The sequence below is a fragment of the Sapajus apella genome, unplaced genomic scaffold (genome assembly GCF_009761245.1).
Source record: "Sapajus apella isolate SASKATOON/1434 unplaced genomic scaffold, GSC_monkey_1.0 scaffold6, whole genome shotgun sequence".
NCBI lineage: Eukaryota > Metazoa > Chordata > Mammalia > Primates > Cebidae > Sapajus > Sapajus apella.
Genome location: NW_022436946.1, coordinates 75,932,065 through 75,955,336, shown reverse-complemented (window position 1 = coordinate 75,955,336; position 23,272 = coordinate 75,932,065). Strand labels below are relative to the sequence as shown.

The following is a 23,272-nucleotide window of genomic DNA, read 5'->3' as shown; positions in this document are numbered from 1 at the left end:
GAGTAACATGGTGAAACCCCATCTCTACTAAAATACAAAAAATTAGCCAAGCATAATGGCATGTGCCTATAGTCCCAGCTACTCAAGAAACTGATGCAGGAGAATTGTTTGAATCCAGGAAGTGGAGGTTGCAGTGAGCTGAGAACGTGCCATGGCACTCCAGCGTAGGCAAAAGAGAGAGACTCCGTCTCCAGAAAAAAAAAAACAAAAAACACTAAAAACAAGAAAACTCACATTTAAATGTCTTGGTCCTAACCTACTCTCTTATAAGAAATTATTAAATAAACAGACCTCCCTCTAGGATAATTTTTTTAATGTTATTATCTAATCCTCTTTTTAGTACATATAGAACCAGGCTATAGCATCAGTTAATTTAGTGTTTTAGCAAGACAGTTCAAATTCATTAAAATTCCTGACATGGAATATCACAAAGGATAGATGGCTTTTTCTGCAGGTTTAATAAACATTTGATATTTTCATACCCGATTTCTAATAAATCGAAAATTAAATTGCTTTCTAAGAAACAAATATCCATATGTTACTTTGTTTTACAGGAGAAATTATAGTATCTTACCTACCAGTGTCTAAGAGCACTACTTACATTTTAGATATCTTTAAGTTATTTATAGTTATGTAACCTAAATATTTATTACAACTGAAACACATATATAAAAATACTATGTAATACATAAGCTATTCACTGTGTGATTCATCACAGTAAGACAGTGAAATAGAAATAAGAGTAGATTAACTGCTTTGGCAACGTTGCACATTTTAATCTCTTACTTAATGATTCCTAAAATTGTAGGAAATGAATATCAGAGACAAATTTAAAGGTATTTTTGAATATAAGATATAATGTACAATGAAAATTTAACAGGGATCCAGTGTTCTACTTTTGATACTAATAGGTTAAATCTGAAACTGTCTAATGAAGCCATAGTAAAAAGGTAAAGACTAGTCACTGCCTTTTTACTCAATTTATATCAGCCCTTGTTTTTGAAAAGTTAATCTATTTTAAAGAAATTTTAGAGACGCTATAATGTCTTAGAAAGTATTTAAGTAAACTGAATAATTTAGAATCAAAAAGTCTATACAGGTGGAATCAGTCTATACAGGTCAAGTGTCCCTTACCCAAAATGCTGGGGACCAGGGGTGTTTCATATTTTGAATATTTTTTATATTTTGATATATTTGTACTGTATACATTATGTATTTTCCAGTTGAGCATCCTAATCTGAAAATCCAAAATGTTCCAATGATCATTTATGTTGCGCATCATGTCAGTGCTCAAAAAGTTTTGGATTTGGGAGCACTTCAGATTTTGAATTTTTTTATTATGAATGTTCAGCCTGTACTTTGACTAGAGTAGAAGGTGAATAAAATGAACAAGAATGAAAATGAAAACAAAAAAGAGAAACATATGTACTAGAAAAAACATGAATAATATACTTTTGAGGTTCTAAGTATGTACAAATAATGAATTTTCCATTCAAGCATTTCATTATTGTGTTTAATTTATATTTCAGTCTTCATAAGCCATCTCTTACCACTTAAAGATGTTATTGTTTTTATATTGGAATTCATGTTAGCATTTGGATTATTTTAGATTCTACACCTACTTTTACAAAGGTACACTTTTATTTGGTGTGGGCTAAGTAGTCGTTCATCTTACCATCTATGTCGTTTCCATGATCTAATGATAGAGCTCACACTTTCTTGTTTTTAATCTTTAGTATAACATACATAAAGATCAGTACAGAAGCTGTGATAACGTCTCTGCCAAATCATCAGATAGTGATGTCAGTGATGTTTCCGCCATTTCCCGAACCAGCAGTGCCTCACGCCTCAGCAGCACAAGCTTTATGTCAGAGCAATCTGAGCGCCCCAGGGGTAGAATCAGGTGAGTTGGCAGTACTGTTTATATAAACTGGATCTTTATTTATGATATAAAAATGCAACTAGCTTCCTGAATATTTTTTCTGTAATACAGTTTAGGTGACAGTGGGTTAAGTATTTATCAACTACTAAGTCATATTGCCAACAGAATGTTTAGTATTGACTACTATCAGATACAGCTTATAACCCGAGTCACAATTTTACAGATCGCTCTGAGTCACATTGGTAGTAGTTTCCTCTAATATGATTAAGTTCCCTTCCTTTAGTCCAACATCAGAAAGTGTATTCTGTAAAGGGCCACATAGTGAATATTTTAGGCTTTGCAGGACAGTCTGTGTTGGGACTACTCAACAATGTCATTGTAGTGTGACAGCTATATAAATAAATCAACATGGTTGGGTATGGGGGGTGTAGGGGGGGTAGTGGATGTGGTAACAAAATATATGGGGGTGTAGTGGATGTGGTAACAAAATAAAAATCACTAATTACATTATGTGAGTTGTAAGGCATTTATCTCAATTTTGTTTAAGTCACCAGTAGTGTTTTTGTGTTTCTTAAAAGACAAATACCCTGCTGAAAGGGAAGAAACCCCAGACGTCCAAGTGCTGTATAAACAAAAGCAGATTGATTATAGACAAAGCATATTTTGTATTAGTTCTTTACTAGTTTTCAGAAGTAAAAGTTTCATATAGTTATAGTTATGTAACCTAAATCTTTATTACAATTGAAGGAATTGTGGGGTTGATGAGAGGTCCAATAAATATAAGTGTTAAAAATAGGAACAAACACTTTCCTAATACTCTAAAAGTCTGATGTTAGTGCACATTTTGATAATGTACCATGAATTATATTTGAAGATTCTTCCTTGTTTCTTGAAGCAAATTAAAAGTAATCATCCTGCTGTTATTTAATAATTTCATACTCTGATAATCTAATATGAGCAATTTCAACTAATAAAGATATTGGTAGAAAATGTTTTATCTTTACTTTTGGTGTTCTCAGCATCTGATTCTAACAGAATATAAAGTTCTTTAAAATTTAGGGAAGAATTATAAACGTAGCTCAAAAACGTAGCCATATTGAGCTGCTTAAGATCAAGGGCTAAGAAGTATTCTTAAAGATTCCTTTTTATTGAATTCTTAATAAGATAAAATGTTTTAGAAACTATTGAATTGAGTGAAGAATGTGATAAATAAGACTTAACTAAGGATTTTTTCACCTTATTCACTAAAAACAATTTGAAGTAATTTTTATTTATATTCACTACAGAGCTAATTACCTTGAGCTTTGTGCTTTAAAGTATTACTAGTTAATATAATTTGTATTACTAACCAATTGCATATAATAGCTTGTGGGTTCATTTTCATTCTTCTAAAATTTTAGAAGTAAGAGTCTTCAAAAATTTATCTTCCTATAAAATTTGGTTACATGATTTCTTTTTGAAAGAATAGGAAAACAACGACAACAAAGGATTATGATTTTATACAAGGAGAATAGTGGGGAACCACATGTTAGTAGTGTATTGGAACCATTGTTACTGTGTGGGGAAAATGGCAACTCAACAAATTAGCATTGACTATATTGTGACAGGAAGCAAAAGGTAGAAGATTCTTTCCTTCCTTGATTCACATGAATTTTCATATTTAGTCAAGGTGGTAGGAAGAGGGTTGGACCTAAAAGGAGTATAAATAAACTTCTTAGTGATAAATTTATTTTCTCTAAGCACTTTTCTGTTTTCATCTTTCTTTCCCTTCTTTGTAGTTTAAAACCCGTATAAACTGAGACTTTATTGTATATAAGTGAATTATGTAAATTTAGGCACTAGAGCTAATAGTTAAACAAGTTTTCCATGAAGAGCTACTTTTCTTGTAATCTCATACTGTATGTCAGTGATTTGTCACATGTGGTACATATTTGATCCTCTCAGAATAATTAGGAAGAATAGAGAGAAATAATAAGATGTGAGAAGGGACACATGTTCTCTTCTAACATTTGTAGACTATCACTTCATATGCATTCTTCTGTCTACATATCCTCATAGACACATAGACAAACATATAGCATACACACACACACACACACACACACACACACACACACACACACAGAGTTATTTTGCTTCCATCGTCAATCCTGTGGTAAAATCCTGAGAGAGGACAGTTTGGAATGATAAAGAATAAAATGACATCAGCATAAAAACATCAAAATTCTGTGAACAAGGGTTGCAGGCTCTTCAGCTGTGAATATCCCCTGCCTTTATAGCTAACACTACAAGGAATGATGGTTCTTAATATATTACTGTTTCTTATTTCTTTATTTTTTAGCAACTAACATCTGCATAATTTTTATAATTCTTTTTACTCAGGTTCATGGTTAAAATATGAACACAGCTAATTAATTATAATGATAGAATATATTTACATATAAGTTGTAATAAGCAGCAAACTTTTTAGTTCCTATCATGTGTAAGTACCTTATTATTTTCTACTTTTTTTAAAGTTGTAAATTCCTTTACTGTTATCTTCCTCACCACCAAGACCATGAAGCGTCCAGTCTACTCCCTAACCCCTTTACCAAAAAAGGTGCTACCTCCTTCCGAGACAGATGAGAGAGAGCAGGTCTTCAGGCTGGATCCACCTTTAGGCTTTCCCTCCCCCAGCCTGGAGCACCGGACAAGAGGTGACTCCTGGTGACAGATGGTTGGCTGATGGACTGAGAAGAGGGGACAAGAAAGGGCTATTGCAGGCTCAGCTCTGTGCTTCCAGCCTTGCCTCTTAGTGTAGGGGAAACAGAGGCACGACTGACCAGGACCAGGGTCATGCCCAGCGTGGCCATAGTCACGCATGGGGTAGTCCAGTAAATACCATATACTCTCAGCAATGCTGCTGCCTGGTGTTTTGAGGCTGCTGTGGTCACAGACACTCCCCTGGCCTTGGCTTCCTATAAACAAGCTGGGGGTGGGAGAAGGAGGGTGGAGCAACCCCTTCCTTAGGAGCCTCACAGACTGCACCAAGAAAGCAGCCAGCCTGGGGCGGGGGTTGCCAGGCCCCAAGGATGGCTGACCCAAAAGTCATAGATACTTTTGTTCAGTGGCACATCCTGGAAGAGGGCATCTAGATCCCAGAGCAGCCCTGTGGGCCCTCAGGTTTCAGAGGCCACCCCCTAGTAGGCAAAGCTGGTTGACAGTGGACACTGGGGACAGGAGGTGGGTTGTGGTGCCAATGGCATTTCCACATTGGGAGTGTAGATAGGCAAGTAGGAAGTGGCCAGCATTCCCCAGAGGGAGGTCTTGTGTCCCCCACTGGACAGCACCCTAGGAACTGAGGTACCCCGCAGTAAGTGGAAAGACCAGGCCCTATCCTCTGGGGAGAGGGTTGAGGGCCTCATGGCTCCCCGCTGGGAAGCCTCCCCCTCAACTCTTATGGGGCTGAGAAGGAGGCAGAGGGGCCACAGAGGCCTCTCAGAGGAAGGTGGGTAAGGTGGGCACCACCTCCTCCCCATTGCTCCCCATGCCTGCAGGAGCTAGGCTTCTCTGTGGCCCCAGCCCTGACCAGGGTACCACCTCCCCAGAGTCCCCTAGCAGAGACTTGACGCTGAAGACCTTGCTAGGTAGCAGCGGCGGGCTGGACTGACCATGCAGTAAGTAGGGGCCCAGGTCCTTGGCAAAGGCCCTGCGCGCACATCAGTTCTGCCAGCGCCTGCACAGACAGCGCTGTGTTTTGTGGCCATAGCACCTCTGCCTAAATCAGGCTCATGTCCACCGCCCAGAAGTTGCCTTTGGCCTGGGGCTTTGCAGGGTCCACAACTATACATTTATAAAAATTTGGCATTTGATGTCAGTAGGCATAATCAATAAGCACATACTGAAAGGGATGTTCTATTTATTTGAGGATTTTAAAACAATATAGGTTAAATTATTCAATATTTTAAGTTGTGATAGCAAAGATAGAAGTCAATATCTTCTGGAAAATCAATCTTGATACTACAGTTATGTTTGCAAAGTGTTAAAGAAAGTAGTTTCAAATGCCCCTTATTTCATAATGGTTCTTCAATTCAGTAAAGAAATACAGGATCAAATTCAAAAGTAATCCTTGGATTTTTGTTTTAGCATATGAAAAGTACTGAACTGCAAAATTATTTGCTGTTTTAATAGCTAAAATAAACAAATGAAACTTTTATATGCTCACTAATTATTATGCCTACTGACATCAGATGTAATCAAGAGTGAGACAGAAGGATTATTATTTTATTTATTTTAACTGTTCACACTTAGTTTTGCATGCCTGTCTGTTATACTGTAGAAAAATAAGGTTTATTGTGATCTACAAAAGTACTAAAATTTTGTGGAAATTAGATGACAAGGAAAGATGAATCTTAACACAGTGAAAAATATTAAATATATGAGAAAAAAATCTATTTTAGTGGTTTCTTTCTAGTGTTTTGCTTCATAACATTTTGATAGTTCAAGGTTGATGAGCCACTCCCACTACTATTTCTTGTAAATAGATTAAAGCTGGCAAGAAAGAATATGACATGTACCTTTTACAAAGACTCTAGATGTATGACAAATATATTAATAAATTACTATATTACACTTATGAACATATATGACTGAATCAATCCCTATACGGTATATATAAATTATAGTGGCATTGTTATATTCAGACCATAATCAAAATATTACTTGAACTATGAATATAAGTAACACAAAAGTCTTGATAATAGCCAAATACATAACTTTTGGGACAGGTGAATAGCTTTTCCCAGTTAGATTCTTCCTTGCAAACCATTTAAGGCTGCAGTTTGAAGTGAAGCATCACTGGTACAGTTTGAGACAGCTGCAGCATGCTTTATTTTTACCTTTACACTCTGTGAGTTTATTATAGATTTACTAACACGTTTAATCAAATTCCGGGAAGCTCAGTGGCATGTAAGGTAAATGCTTACTATATAGTAGACAAGGAAAATGGTCAGTTAAAATAAAGTTTTCAAAACTTAATACAAACCTGTAGTATCTTATCAAGATGGGGTTATATTTGTAGATATGACCATGCATAATTAGATCTTAGATACTGTTACCTTTGGGGAAAAAATAACTAGACATTTTTTATGGAGCTTTAAAAGTACATTGTATAACATCTCATTATATGTAGAAATCTAATTTCCTGTAGCTTTATTTTCTTTGTTAGAATAAATTAGATTATTTTTGTAACATATTGAAGTCCTCTTAAGCCAGTTATTTTGCCATTGGATAGCTAATATGGCATTGAATATCCTTAATATAACTGGTCTTTTTGGTAATTACAACACATCAAAGAAAAAAGGATCAAATAAGTTGCCCTTGAAGAAGACCTTATGTGCTATAAAAGTGTGTTTATATGTTTATGTTTGCATATTAGAGAACCAAATGCTGATTATGAGCCTAGCAATGCTATATCAGTAGGTAACTAATTGTTTTAATGGTCCCCAGGCATGAACTCTGGTTATCAACATTAAATACCCTCTCTTTGGGCAAGTATTCGTATTTCTACAACAATCAACATATTACTTGGAATAGATACAATATCCTTTAATACTGAGAATCAGTGCTTCCCAAACATCACCTATTTGATGTGTCCCTTTCATAAGTGTTTCCATAACATCTATATTATTAACGTTTTTAATGTATTAAAATATTGTGATTTATTAAGTATCCTTTATAAGTAGACCAGGTATTCTGATAAGTGACTTACATGCAACATTGTTACTGGTAAAGAGTCCTGTCATGTAATTGTTAGTAATCTCATTTCACAGATAAAGGTAAAGCAGCCTGTTGAGTTCACATGACCAGTAAGCCCTAGAGCCGGAATTTAGAGGCTGCCCAGCTTAAAAACACTTTCCCCCATTTAACCTAAACTTCTTTTGTAATTTGTAATGCAATATTTAAGATACACAGAATTTATGAATAATAATAAAGGCTTATGTACCTACCACCAAGCTTAAAAAGTCAAATTTTGGCCGGGTGTGGCAGATCACAAGGTCAGGAGATCGAGACCATCCTGGCCAACATGGTGAACCCCTTCTCTACTAAAATACAAAAAAATTAGCTGGACGTGGTGGCGGGTGCTTGTAGTCCTAGCTACTCAGGAGGCTGAGGCAGAGGAATTGCTTAAACCCAGGCAGTAGAGGATGCTGTGAGCTGAGATCATGCCACTGCACTGCAGCCTGGGTGACAGAGCAAGACTCAGTCTCAACATTACCATTATATCTGAATCTCATTTTACCTTTCCAATCCAGTCACTTGTACGTTAGACCCAGACTTTCACTGATCTGAATGCAGCTCTGTCCTTTTTCAAGACTTTACAAACAAAGTCTATTTCTAGCCTACATTTCACTGGTCTATGTCTGTTCCTTTACTAAAACCACTCTGTCATAATTCATACAGCTTATTGATATAACTCATAATACATACCATAATAGTGCAAATCTGCCTGTTTTATTCTTATTTATTTATTGAGAAGGGGGTCTTGTTCTGTCACCTAAGCTATAGTACAGTGACACAATTACAGCTCACTGTAGTCTCCACCTCCTGGGGTCAATTGATCCTCCCACCTCAGCCTCCCAAGTAGCTGGGACTACAGGTGCATGCCACCACACCTGGCTATTTTTTTTTTTAAAGAGATAGGGTTTTACCATGTTGTCTAGGCTGGGCTTGAACTCCTGGGCTCAAGCAATCCACATGCCTTAGCTTCTGAAAGTAATAGAATTACAGATGTGAGCTGCCATACCCAGCCGTATTCTTATTCATTATCAGGAGTGTCATGGCTGTTTTTGTGCTTTGTTCTTACACATTGATTTTAGAATAAGTGCATAAAGTTCTACAAAATAAATTCTTGGTTTGAAACTGTATTAAATGTATAAATTGATGTATGGTAATCAGAATCTTTAGAAGATTGAACCTTCCGACATTCTATACCCCAACTGATTTTTTTAAGATCTCTTAATGAAGCTTTGAATTTTTCTCAATAAAGTGTATGCATAGCTGTCATATATATATATATATATATATATACCATATATTTTTGATGTCATGAATGGCATCTTGTTTTTTATATTTTCTCCATGTTGCTATTTTATAAAGATGAAATTCATTTTTAAATTTTTTCTAATACTATATTATTCTAAATAAGCCTAACTCTCCTTCCCTTGAAATGTGGCTTTATCTTTATCTCACCAATTTTGGTTTGTAACATATTCGTTTTTGTGTAATTTTAAGTATACTTAAATTTCATCACATTTTTGTTTCCTTTTTATCCATTAATTATTTAGAAGTAAGCCTTTAAATTTCCAAAGATTTGGAATATTTTTGTTTATTTTTAACTTAATTGCCTTAATGGCATTGTGGTCAAAGTGTATTTTGTTTGATATTATTTGAAGTTTTTGAAGTTTGATCTGTCACCTATTTTTTTGGTCATTTTTGTCATTTTGCATATATTACACATGTGGTTGAGAAGAAATACTAACTTAAACCTTAAGTTACTGTTATCTATATATCCAATACATTAAGCTTATTATTCACACTGTTCAAAACTTCAATTGGTTTACTACTCTTTTGCCTCCATTATGCTGGAAACTATGCAGTTTCTGTGATTTTTGCTGACTAGTGTCTCAAGTATATAAATTTTGTTAAATAGTAAATCTAAAGTTAATAATTACCTCTACTTCCTCCTAGGGAAAAAAAAGTGACTGTCATATGCTTTATCTGTACTGCTGTCCTTCTCCTATTTGCATATTCTTGTCCAATGTTTTAATTATAGATTGATTCATTTTTCCTCTTATTGCATGTTATATTTTTAATGTCTTATATTAAACCACATATATTCTAGTTTGTTAACCATTTTTAGTGCATCTTAGACCTTCATTCTGGATCATTTCCCTTTCTGAAAAAAGTACCTTAGAAAGCCACCAGTGAGGGTCTATGAGAATTTAAACTGAGACACACATTTTTCCTTGTTGTTCTTTAAGGGTCTTGGCTCATGAGGATTTCAGTTCTGACTCCTCACTACACCTGCAAGATTTCCAGACATTCATCATTCACTTACCAATCTGTTTTAGTTCTCTTTTGGTCTTTGGCTAAGGAGATATGCCTTTCTTTCTTGTGACCTCAAGTTTGTATTTTAACAGGTATTTGTGATAATTTTCCCATCATAATGACTAGGCATTTGGAAGTGAAAGGATTTTTCAGAATCAGAATATATCATCTACCATACTGACAGAAATGTTTCATATTTGATGTATTGCCATTTTTCTTATTTTTTAAAAAATTTGCTTACTTAGGATAATATTTAAAAATAATAAATAAGAAATACACATAGGTGTGAAAAGTAAGAAGGATCGTGGCTCTAGAGACTTTATCACAAGTTAGAGGGCAAATGCCAAGGCAAAGCAAACAGAGTTGGAGCTTGAACTGGAAGTAATATTTAAGGGGCTTGAGAAAATAATCAGGAACATAGAAGGAGATGGTAAAGGGAGCCAAGAACTGTAAAACTTCCAGGAAAGAAGAGAGCACCAGCAGAGAAAGGATCATTTCAGTTATGAGGTGGAACGGAAGCAGGGGAATGAAGAACTAATGTAGGAGGTAAAGGTAGATACAGCTCAAACTGAGAAAGAGATTCTGAATTCTCAGAGGATACTGGAATATAAGAGAGAAGAATTAGGTGAGCCTGAAGTTAAGGAAGTGTTTAGTGATCATTAAATAAAGAGCATCTTGTGATCAGAGTTCCCATGCCAGGACAATGCAAAGACTCCCGGCTTGCCCTTAAAGACTGCTTTTGACTCAGATGTCAGTCTTTGGTTCCGTCAGCTATGGCTCAGTACTTTTACTTATCAATATTGAGAGCTTCATTCAACAAGTGTACAACTTCTTTAGACCTTGATTTATTTTTCCATATAGTCATATGTGTATTCATTTACTTATTCACCAATTATTTATTGGGTGCCTCTTATATGCTGGTACTGTACTTGATACTACCTGTTACAAAACAAAACACACGATTCCTAGATCTATGTTTTTTAGTGGATTTTCATACACATGTAATAGTAATATGAAATGTATATTCATCTGAAAAATATGAATTATACCTGCCACTCCTACAAGACTGTGTGAGAATAAAATGAAATAGTGTATATCAGAATGCTTTGAAAATATAGCATTGCGCTTTATAACCTCAGTTACTGCATACATGATATGAAGTATTAGATGAATTACTTTATACCTTTAAAAGTCATCCTTAAATGTCTTATGAGAGAGATGGCTGCCATAAAATATAGTGTAACAACATTTAAAATTTGAATTTTGATTACTGATATTTAGCTTTTCCACCTAACATTGTTTCATGGTGAGTTGGATGAATTTAACTGTTGGTTTTGATACTTGAAGAGTTCAGTTTTATTTGAGTGGTTTTCAAAGTTATGCCAAGGGACTGTTGGTGTTCTCATGAACCTTATTGTCTCCAAGAATTGCCTGATAGACAGGAGAAAACTGTCCATGGAGCAGGAGAAAAACTAAATGGGAAGGAGAATTCTTAGATTGCAGGACTTCAGTAACTTCAGCTAAAGCAGCTCTGCTAGTATGTGTTTAATACAATAGAAGTCTGTGAAATAATTTATTTTAAAAAAGAAGATAGGTACTGCTGCTTTAAAAACTTATTGTATACCAAAATATATGGCACAGTAAATTCTAGTGCTGTTACCTCCTAGGAGAAAATTAAAATATGAGATGTGGTTCTACTTCTCTAGTTATTATCTATTTTTAAAATTCGGATAGTACCATAATTGGGCTGAAGGATTATGCAATGTATAGTGAGATTTCAGTATAATACACTAAGAAAAAACAAATTTCAAAGAAAAAGGAAACTAGCAGGCTGTTCTATATTGGCCTTAGTTGGTCTGTTATTCTACTGTATTTTATGTTTATTAATTATACACTTGGTATATGAGGTAGATTAAATACTTGTTATTGCTTTTTAGGATTTTAGCTTTAAATAGCATGATATAGATTGTCCAGAGGAATATATGTTATTTCTAAGCTCATTGCCTCAGCTTGTATAGTTAATAGACTTTATACTATTTTATTATACTAGTCTTAATATCTGTTCAATTTAAAGCAATATGATAAAAAGCTTAAAGTATATTTTTACTCTATATTTATTTAGAAAATCATCATTTAAAGCTTTGTTTCTTTACTCATTTTGACATATGATTACCTTGATTTCAGCTAGACTATCTTAAAGCATAGACATGATAACCAAGTGTGGATTGATTGATATTTGCTAATTGAATACATACTACTTATGCAGCATAATGAATAAAGAAAGCATAGACCTTGAAGTATCCTCAAGAGGGCCTACATGCTATTTTCTTATAATTAGTGGAAATATTTTCAGAGTCTTCTGAATCATCCAGAATAATTAGTTGTATCATGTTACTTTGTAAACTACAACAGATATATCAAGGAAGCATTTGTGTGTATTTATCTTTAATTTTATGACTTTATCATTTGTGATTCATTTACACCGTTTTATGGTTCATACATAATACAACCAATTGTTTTCTCATGTTTTGGTATTCACTGAAAATGTACATCAGCTTTTGTTGAAGTACGTATTTGTGTTTGTATGTGTTGCATTTACAATAGATTAGAAATACATGAGCATATGTATTTTTAACTGGCTACTTGCAGTCATTAAGACATCTAAAACAGCATTTCTTAGAACAAGTATAAAAACATTATTGGCTTGTTTAGTATTTGAACAGAATAATTATATGCTTTTTACACTATTATCTACCCAGTTCCCAAATCGAAAAACTGGAATCCGTCCAAATTTTTGCCTCTCCCCAGTCATCCTCCTAATTCAATGTTTCTAAATCTTTTTTTTATTATCACTCCCCTAAGGAATCTTTTAGATATTCCTTTCCAAATTGCCCTCCCCACATGAAATTTTAATACTACAGACATATTGTTTATATACTGCAAGCCTTTGGAAGACCACTAATCATTTTATTATCTAAGATTTTTTATTCCCTCTACTTTCACCAAGAATCAGTTATCCCCTTCTGAGAACAGTATCACTCCCAATGGGAATGCATGTTCAAAGGAGTCATCAAGGCCTGCTAATTTTACTTCTCAAAGAGACCTCATGATCACAGATTTAAAATTACAGAGAACAGATGTGTTTACTCACCTCATTTACAATAAAAAGACAAAAAACTTCATCTAACATGAAACTAGGATTTAACCACATCTGTAAATTATAAGCTTTAGAAAGCAATTTTCAAATTCAGTGAAATCTGTACCAAAATGAGGGGAAATGGCAAAAGTAGATGCTTACTTATTCAGCTATTGAACAGAATGTAAAGCTCTCTAAAATAAATGCCACAGCCTTAAAAAAAAAACAACCCAACGAAATATTTCCTTCTAGAACATGTAGCAGCTAGGGAAAGTTTTAGCCCTAGAGCACCCTGAAACAGCATTTTATACCTCAGAGTAGCAGAGTACATGGACTCAGAAGAGGACCATCTCAGGTCTGCCATTCTGTGGCAGAAGCAGGGTATTAGGGGACTGTATACGGGAATCGGTGTGGCAAAAGCTATTCAGTGTAATTTACAAATAAACTGCTATAGCATGATTTTAACATATGTCTTCATTATGAAACCCTGTGAAGATTTTGATAACAACATAACTGGTCTGGCTAATTCTATCATTTTTTAAAAATAATAATATGACATGGTCACAGTTCCCCAGACATAACAGTATAGTTTATATCAGACTAACTTCTCCACGTATAAAACTACAAAAGCTAAACAAGAACAATGAACAAAAACAGCAAAAACTGTTGGAAGGCATTTGGGAGCAACAAAGCAGGCAGAAATTTGAGTAGTTTCAGTTTTTGAAAGGAGGGAAAAACACAAGGTAAGTGGTAAATTTATCCCAGTTTCCTCTGAAGTTACTTTCTAATTTGGTGACATGCGATAATAGCGCCTTAAGCAGAGGCAGTGGTCTTACTAGGCTGAGAAAATAAATTAACAATTCAGGAACTGACAGAGAAATTGGAAATTATGGGTGGAAAACTTCAAATTTTGCTACAGATTTCCCTCATATGTTGACTGGTAAGCTGTCTGTGCACAGGGAAGATTCCAGGAAAGCAAACAAAAAGCAGCAGCTGGAAGGCCAAAGAGTCAAGCACAAATTTCAGCATCTGCAGGTGCTGGGGAGATGGATTGGACTTCAAGTTTCCAAAGCTAGAGGGGTGTGATAAACACCTTTGTTTTCTTTTACATATCTCAGAAGGGCCAAACTCTAGAGATAAGCATTACACTCTAAGTAATGGCAAGTCTTTAGACCCAAACTCTGCAGGAACAAGAAATCTCTCTGTCAATTAAATGAAAATTTTACCTATTTTGGAGGAAAATAATATCATCCAGAGCCTCCACAGGGTTTTATACACAGTTTTACATCTAATTGAAATTTATGAGTCATGCTTAACAAAGGATAAAAGGACTGCCTGACTAAAAACTAACAAGAGTTATCAAATAGAGACCTGAAAATATTTGTGATTAATATGTTCAAGAAATAAAAGGAGGATGGATTGTTTAGCAGAGACCTGGAATCCATTTTTTACAATTAAATTATAATTTAAAAATTTGTTAAAAATGTAATAGGTAGATTTGATGACGTATGAGAAACAGTCAAACCAAGAATTAGTGAACTAGTCAGTAGAAAGTATATGAGTTAATGCACAAAGAGAAAAGACAGAAACAAGTAGAACATGATGAAAAATTCCAGGGTATATAGAGTCCCAGAAGGAGAGGTAATGGCAGAAGCAATGTTTGAATACTGAAATACAGACTAAGAATTTTCCAAGACTGATAAAAGATATCAAATTACAAATCTAAAATCTTTGCATACCCAGCAATATATTAAGAGAGAAAAAATTCAGCATTATTGTAATCAAAGTACAGAAAACTAAAGAAAAAACATTTCTTAAAAGAATCTCAGGAGAAAAAAGAGATAGTATCTTTGGAGAAGCAAAAATAAGACTAACTGAAGTTTCAGCAGATGTTATGGAACCGCAAGTTCAGTGGACTGGCCAAAAGAAAGAATACTGAAAGGAAAAAAAAAGTCCAACCTACATTTTATGCTTAGTAAATATTATCCAGAAATGTCTTTCAGAAAATAAATGAATGAGTGCATGTATAGATAGACAGACAGATAGATAGATAGGTGATAGATAGATGATAGATGATAGATAGATAGATAGGTGATAGATGATAGATAGATAGATAGATAGATAGATAGATAGATGACAAAGAGAATTCATCAAGAAGAGACCTGCACTACAAAAAAATACTAATGGGAGTTTATGTTGAAGAAAAGTATCTCCAGTTGGAAGCACTAGTCTTGAGGAAAGAATGAAGAACTTCAGAAAGAGTTAATAATGATAAAAACATCTTGTGGTAGTTAAAACATATGTAAAAGTGAAAAATATTTTATACTTTATATTTGTATATATACCTGAGTGAAAAGTGGGAGGGGAGTAAATGGAAGTAAGGTGTTGTACAGATCTTGCATTATTTTGAAAGTGGTAAAAATGTCTAACTTAAGGAGGATTTAAGTAAGTCAAAGTGCATATTTTAATCTTTAGGATAGTCACTAATAGCATAATAGAAGAATGAACAACTCAGATGCTAATAGTTGAAAAAACATGCAAAAATATAAATAGCTAATTAGGCAAAAAGGAGGAGTAAACCAACAGATAGGATGACTACAAATAAACAGCAAGTAAGTGGACTTAACTAGATCTATATTAATAATTGCATCAAAAGTAAATGGACTAAATAAAAATGACCAATATTATAGAATGACAGGGGACAATAATACATATTATACAGACAAGCAATATTGTAAACAACTTATGCTGGTAAATTTTCAACTCAGATCACAGTGAGCCATTGTGACTAAGTCTGGCCCACTGCCTATTATTGTGAATAAAGATTTGTTGGAACACATCTATGCCCATTTCATTATATACTGTCTATGGCTGTTTTCCCACCACAACAATTGAGTGGTTGCAGCAGAGTCAAGTAGTTGCAACAGAATCAGTATGACCCTCAAAGTCTAAAATATTTGCTATCTGGCCCTTTACAACCCTGGCTTACGTGAAATATACAAATTTTCTGAAAAGTACAACTTACTAGAAATGTCGTAAGAATGAACTAAAAATCTGAGGAATTCTATATTTAGCCTCTTAAATGATTCCATAATTGTTTTCAACCTTTTCACAAAGAAATGTCCTGACCCAGGTAGATCCTGATAAATAATTACAAATATTTAAAGAATAAATTCTCTGTCTTACACAATGTTTTCCTAAGAAACACTTCGAAACTAGGTGAAGCCAGTCTTTCCCTGATACGTTTGGTAAGGACATTACAAGATATAAAACTTAGAGCAAAATCTCTCATTAAAAAGAGACCCCAAACAAAATTTTAGCAAATTGATTCCATATAGAGAGGGGGATGATAAATGATGGTTGAAATTATGGATCACTATTTGCAGTTTATATGATTATGCATATAGAAGATTCAAAAATATATATAATATATATAAAATAACTATTAGAATTAATGAATTTAGCAAAGTCACTAGATATAAGGTCAATGTATAAAAAGGAATTTTATTTTTATGTACCAGCAATAAACCTTAGGAAATGAAATTTACAAAATGCCATCAACGTAATTTACTCAGAAATATAAAATACCTAGAAATAAATCCCAGACCTAGGAATAAACTAATGAAATGTGCATGAGCCCTCAACACTGAAGACTACTTACAGCTTCACATAAAACTCAACACATGTATGTATGTGGGAATGAGATTTAATAAAAATTTCAGAGGTAATTACTTTTTAAGGTCCAGCTTACTTAAAGAGATTGAATATAAATAGTGATCTAACTTGAGTGCATTTTTCAGTTCTAACTGATTCTTAGTATCAAAATAAGTGCACCAGATACCTTTAGGAGGTATTTAATGCCGCCTTGGTTATTAATCACCAGTCCCTGTGTTACGACCACTGAAAATTAGGATAGATGCCTAGAGTTGAGCTTCTTCATATTGATCAACAAGTTTCTGCCATATTTACTGTTTGTGATTAGTAACTTGTGTATTGATCCAGATGTAAGTGTAGGGCTCAAATAATTTTTGTTATTTAGCTTTTAATATTTTCATAAACAGCATTGTGAACTTATATGCATTATTATTATTTATACTACTTGTCCCTTCTTAAGGCTTAGAGTAGAATCATGGTAGATTTCTAAGTTCTTTTAGTGGATTGAGTATATGTAAATCGATTGTAATTGTTTTTAAGCTAAGTTTGTCATGAAGAGTTGGAACTGCCCTTACATAGACCCTCGTGACTTCTGAAAATATCCTTGGTTTCTGAAAGGAGAAGTCATTTTAGGACTTGTGTCTTTTATCCTCTTTTAAAATGTTGTGTCAACCACCTTACATTGTAATAATTAGCCAAAGTGTGGCAACTGAAGGTGTAGATTTGATTGTCTTACATCATCCATCACTTGAATATCTGTAAGTAACACCAAGTCTTTTTAGTTTATGTTTGGGAATGTAAGCTTCTGATGTTTTAATTTTATTTTATTTTTAAAAATTATTGTTTAAATTCGTTTATTGGTTGTCTGTCACCATAATTTAATTGATTTTATCCACATTGCTTGTTTGTATTTTACCAGCTATGCAGTCAGTACATATTCTACAATTGATGACATGTTATTGTTTAATTAGCAGCATTTTTCATTCTTAAGAGAGAGACTCCTTACCACCATTCCTGAGTTACTTGGTCTGATAGGCAGGACAATGTGCCCTGACAAAGGGGTCCGTATCTTAATCCTCAGAAAAAAAATGGGAATTGGAATGTCAGATGGAATGAAGATTGCTGTTATCTGACTTTAATGTAGGGAGCTTATATAAAGTTATCCGGTGGGCTCAGTGTAGTCATAAGAGTGCTTATAAGTGAAAGAAGGAGGCAGCAGAGTCAGTCAAAGACAGAGATGTGACAATGAAAGCAGAGGTCACAGTGATTCCACATGAGAAAGACTCAACCAGTCATTGTTCCCTTTACAATAGAAGAAAGGGCAGTGAGACAAGGAATTTGGGCAGCCTACGTTAACTAGAAAAGGCAAGGAAACATATTCTCCCCTAGAGCCCCCAGACAGAATGTAGCCCTGCTGACACCTTGATTTTAGGACTTCTGACCTCCAGAACTGAAAGATAATAAATTTGTGTTGTTTTAAGCCACCAAAAAAATTACGTAAAATAATGATATATCCTAATACTGATGGCAGCTTTGATTTGGCTGAATGTGTGTAGATACTTGATTACCTTTTCCATTTAATGCTTGTTTCATACCAAATAATATGTGTAATTTATAATGTGGACCAAAGTGTTATTACACCAGATTTCATTTTCTCTATCAGCATGAGGTACCCCAAATTCATTTATTTTTATGGTTGATAATATTTCATTGTATGGATTTAACACATTTTGTTGATATATTCATCAGTTGATGGGCATTTGGTTTGTTTCTACTTTCTGACTTTTGTAAATAATGTTGATATGAATAGTTCATATATGTTTGTGTGGATATATATTTTCAATTCTCTTGAGTGTATACCTAGGAATGGAATTGCTGGATCATATGGTAACTCTAGTTTACCTGTATTTAACTAAAGTACCAACATATTTTCTGAAGCAGCTCCATCATTTTACATCCCCATCAGCAATATTGAGGGTTTAAGTTTCTCCTAATTCTAGTCAATATTGTTATTGTCTATTTTTTATTTTAGTATCCTAGTACATTTAAAGTAGAATATCATTGTGGTTTTCATAAAGCTGCTCTTAAGCCAAAATTATCAAACTACTTTGTTATCTTCAAGAATTCACTTTGATTGTGAATTTAGATTCATTTATTAAAGTTCTTCTGAGTTAGAAATTTTTTGAGAAGCAGTTTTCCTTAAAAGGATAGCATTTTTAAAGTATTAGAAGTTCAGTTTCTTTCTTCTCTGGGGATTCTTTAATTCTCTATGCTAGAATTATCTAAGTACTTATACAGATCAATCAGAACAGGAGCTCTATTAAATTTAAAATATTCTACTGTAAACACACTTGGATATGTGTATTTATTGCAGCACTATACACAATAATAAAGACTTGGAACCAACCCAAGTGCCCGTCAATAATAGAATAGTTAAAGAAACTATGGCACATATACCCATGGAATACTATGTAATCATAAAAAAGGATGAGTTCATGTCCTTTGCAGGGACATGGATGAAGCTGGGAACCATCATTCTCAGTAGACTAACACAGGAACAAAAAACCAAGCACCACACGTTCTCACTGATAAGTGGGAGTTGGACAATGAGAACACATGGACACAAGGAGGCGAACATCACACACTGGGGCCTATTAGGGGGTGAGGGGCTAGGGGAGGGATAGCATTAGGAGAAATACCTAATGTAGATGATGGGTTGATGGGTACAGCAAACCACCATGGTACATGTATACCTGTATAACAAACCTGTACATTCTGCACATGTATCCCAGAACCTAAAGTAAAATAAAAAAGAACCCCCCCAAAAATCTAATTTACCCCATAAATATATATACCTACTATATACCCATAAAATTAAAAATTAAAACATTTTTTAAAACAAACAAATTAAAATTAAATACCTTGGGATCTAGTATTTGTTTATTTGGACAGCTATCCCTGTGGTATACACAAAGTAAGAGATTTTTTTGTCACTAATTGAAAAGATTATTTTTTAGCAAAGAGAATTAGCAGGTTCAGTGTTACCAGTCAGCTATAGAGTTAAAATTAACATCGTAACCTAAACCTAGACTTTAAAGGGTTTTTCTTCTTTCAGTGTCAACAATATATTTCTTGAGTGATGTGAGTTTTTAGTAGCATGCAGAAAAGTATATATATGCAAAAAGTTTAACAAACTACATTTTCTGTCATCTACCATCCAGCTTTCAATGTATTCCTGATACATTGAAATCTGTTGGCCAGCCATCTGACAGATTTCACCCATAAATAGATTCCTTATTGTCACCTCCACTAGTTGGTAATGTATTATTAGTCATAAGCAGTGCAGAATCAGAGCCAGTCTTGCCAAGACCCAGAACCAGAAAGAAACAAAACAAAACCAAAACACACATAGAAAACCAGAGTTATAAAAAGGAAAACAGAAAGAAGACTGTGTTGTTGCCTCTTGAGATTAAATTTAGAAGCCAAGAAAAGGCATGGACTTACAGAGCCCATGAAATGCCTGCTTGGACAACACAGCTAATTGGCTTAAGTAGGGAATTCACTACTTAAGTGTCTTTGGTGGGACTTCCAGTACTATCAGAATGTAATTCTCAACATCAAAACATAGTCACCAGAAAAATAGCAAATGTTGGAGCTTTAATTAACTAATTTGTGAGAAAACCAAGAGTATAGCAAGCTGTTTCCAAAGATGTTACAAGAAACCCTTGTAATTTTGTACACACACAAATAGTTATTGGGGGGAAATGGAATACTGAAATTAGATTACTAAGTTAGATTCAGAACTGGATAATGTGTTCTGTGTCATTAAAGCTATGATGTATTGGTTATCCTCTCTAGAGCCAGATATAATCATTTGCCTTTTATCAGTTTTTTTTTGTTTGTTTTTCAAATTAACATCTAACTTTGCAAATAACTATAATGCTTGGACTATAATTAGTAAATACTAAGTCAAAAAATTTACATTTTTATAGAGAGTCAAATGACCCTTAGGTGGGTTTGTTAGGGAATGCTCAAGAAAAGTATCCAGGAAACTAATTTGTTTGGTTGACTGGGTTTGTCTTATTTTTAAAATTGGATATTTTTTTCTTACTCTGAGCAGTTGGGTAGATGGGTATCTATAATGTGATACCGAAGATTGGAGAGGGAGCAGGTTTCTTGAGGGATTGAACACTTTGTTTGAGAGCCTTATTAGATGTATCCAAGCATATATGTCAGTTGACCACTAGATATATAAATCTGGAGTCCAGGGCTGAGTTCAAGGTGGAGAAAAACAATTGGGATCTGTATTACATAGATAGTATGTAAAGCTTGGGACCAGACGAGACATCTGTGGAGTTCATTTCTTGTGGAAGAATATAGGCTAAAGGGCTGCGCATTGAGGAACTCCTACATTTAGTGATAAAAGAGGACCAAGGTCCTGCCAGTGAGACACAGGTTTGGAAAATCCATGAGAATAAAATATTTCAAGACAAGAAAATCAAATGTTTTGACAAATGCATGACATATTGAGAGGTTAAAAGGATAAGATGGGATAAGTAACAAGATTTTGTTATGTGAAGTTGTTAGCAACTGATAAAAGACAGTTTTAGTGAAGTGTTAGGAACAAAGCCTGATTCAAATTCGTTCCCCCCAAAATAGGATGAGAGGATATATAAATAACTACTTAAGATTTTTCAGCAAAATGTCTAGAGGAAGAGATGGGATCAAAAAGAAAGGGATTTCGTTTGATTTTTAAAGATGGGTTATACTGATCATTTTTTCACTTTCTACTCATAAATCAATTCATTCAGCAATAGGAAGGGGGCTGTAGCAGTTTTAGTGATGCATAAGGTGCATGCTGTTATGTAATATCAGAATTGTAATATAACCAGTACAAAATATAAAACAAAGCGCCAGGAGACAACAGTCATGAAGCTAGAGAGGACTGAAAAGCTTCATTAAGCAGAAAGCCTTAAGGTGCATCTCAAAGGATTCAGATATGTATAAGTGATAGGAATAATTTTTTAAGAAACAGAAGCAGAACAAATAAAAGTTAAGAAATGGGGCAATAGAAGACATACTTGTGTTGTAATATTCACATTGATTGGATTAATCTGACTTATTAGATCCTCTGAACTGCCTCCTCAATTAGAAGAAATGAAAATACCTTAAATGTTTTCTCATTGAATAATTATAGTATTATAGATTATTTAAGAAGCTATACATATCCTCATATAAGAATGTTTTTAAGCAGCTAGACAAATATTTTATTTTTTGAGACAAAAAGCACCTCATAATTTATTCACCCAATCATTTTTAATAAACTTGACCCCCTCCCAATGATAATACTTGTTACACATATTTTTCCAGAACTTTTATTTGTCAAAATTGTACAATATTTCACTGCCAAGATTGGATATCCATAAAATAAAGTTTTGAATCTTCCCAGATCATCTTAAATTTTAATAATAAAATCTGATTGAAGACATTTTCCTATACTTTTAAACTTCTTTATAAACTAAAGAACAATGCTCAGAATTTCACAGTGGTATTTTTTTGTAGACTGATATTAAAAATGCAAATTGCAAGCTATAATAGAATTCTATCTGTATGGAAATAATGGGGAGAAAAAAGGATACATGTTAATTATTTCATACTTTCCTTTAAAGGTTAAAAAAATCATCAGAAGAGAGGTTTTCAGTAACCACTGTGGAGAGTGTCCTAAAAAGATTGATGAGAGATGACAAACCGCTGCTTTCTCTTTTGTAGGCATTCGATTGAGCATGGACATTTTAACTATGAAATTGACAAAATTCTGACATTTCTGTAGGTTCCCCAGAAGAATTCTGCAAGTAAAATTAAAAAAAAAAAAAAAAAAAAAAGCCTTAAGGATGGGTGGCATATTTAGATAATGCATTCAAATATGTTGGTAAAGACACAGAAGAAATTGACTGTAATATTTGTCAGGAAAGAAAGTCTGCTGAAGTTGGGAATATAAATCCCACAGGAATCAGTTTGAGACTAATCATATATAATAATACTCACATTTGTGTCTCAAAAAATGTGCATAAAATGCGTAGCAAAATTATCAGATTTGCAAGTGACTTTTAAAACTTTGAATTAATTAAAATCTGACTGGAATAAATTGAAAGACTAAGAATTATATATTATTATCAGAATTTTGATGTGGACCAGTTCAAGTAATGCAGCTAAGTATTAAAAATTACAAAATGTCCTCATCAAGTAGAGGTCTCAATTTTCAATTCACAGTTCATGAAGGATCGTAAGGACCAGTCTTGTCTCTTTTCCATAGCTTATAAACTCTCATTTCTGATCTTGCCCTCCCACCTTTCTGAACTCACCTCATACCAATTTCTCTCTCATGTATATGACAACAAACTTGTTACATAATCCCAAGACTTTCTGTTTTATAATTTATAATCATATTAGGATTTGTTCTGACTCACATATTAAATATCCTCACTGTTGAAGATGCTATGCTGTATCAGCTA

At 33.9% G+C, this 23,272-nt stretch overlaps 1 protein-coding gene and 1 pseudogene across 50 annotated transcripts in view; one reads left to right on the top strand and one right to left on the bottom strand.

Annotated features, from left to right (window-relative positions):
* The window catches only part of RIMS1 (regulating synaptic membrane exocytosis 1), a 496,468-nt gene that overhangs the window by 406,758 nt on the left and 66,438 nt on the right, over window positions 1–23,272 (top strand). For 38 of the 50 annotated variants that reach the window (XM_032275522.1, XM_032275521.1, XM_032275530.1 and 35 more), the window contains one exon: window positions 1,737–1,903. The exons of the other annotated variants lie outside the window; for them this stretch is intronic. In XM_032275522.1, coding sequence (XP_032131413.1) covers window positions 1,737–1,903 — 167 coding nt within the window. The remainder of the gene's footprint in view (window positions 1–1,736; window positions 1,904–23,272) is intronic. 50 annotated transcript variants of the gene reach the window in all.
* LOC116548967 lies at window positions 4,888–5,729 on the bottom strand (annotated as a pseudogene).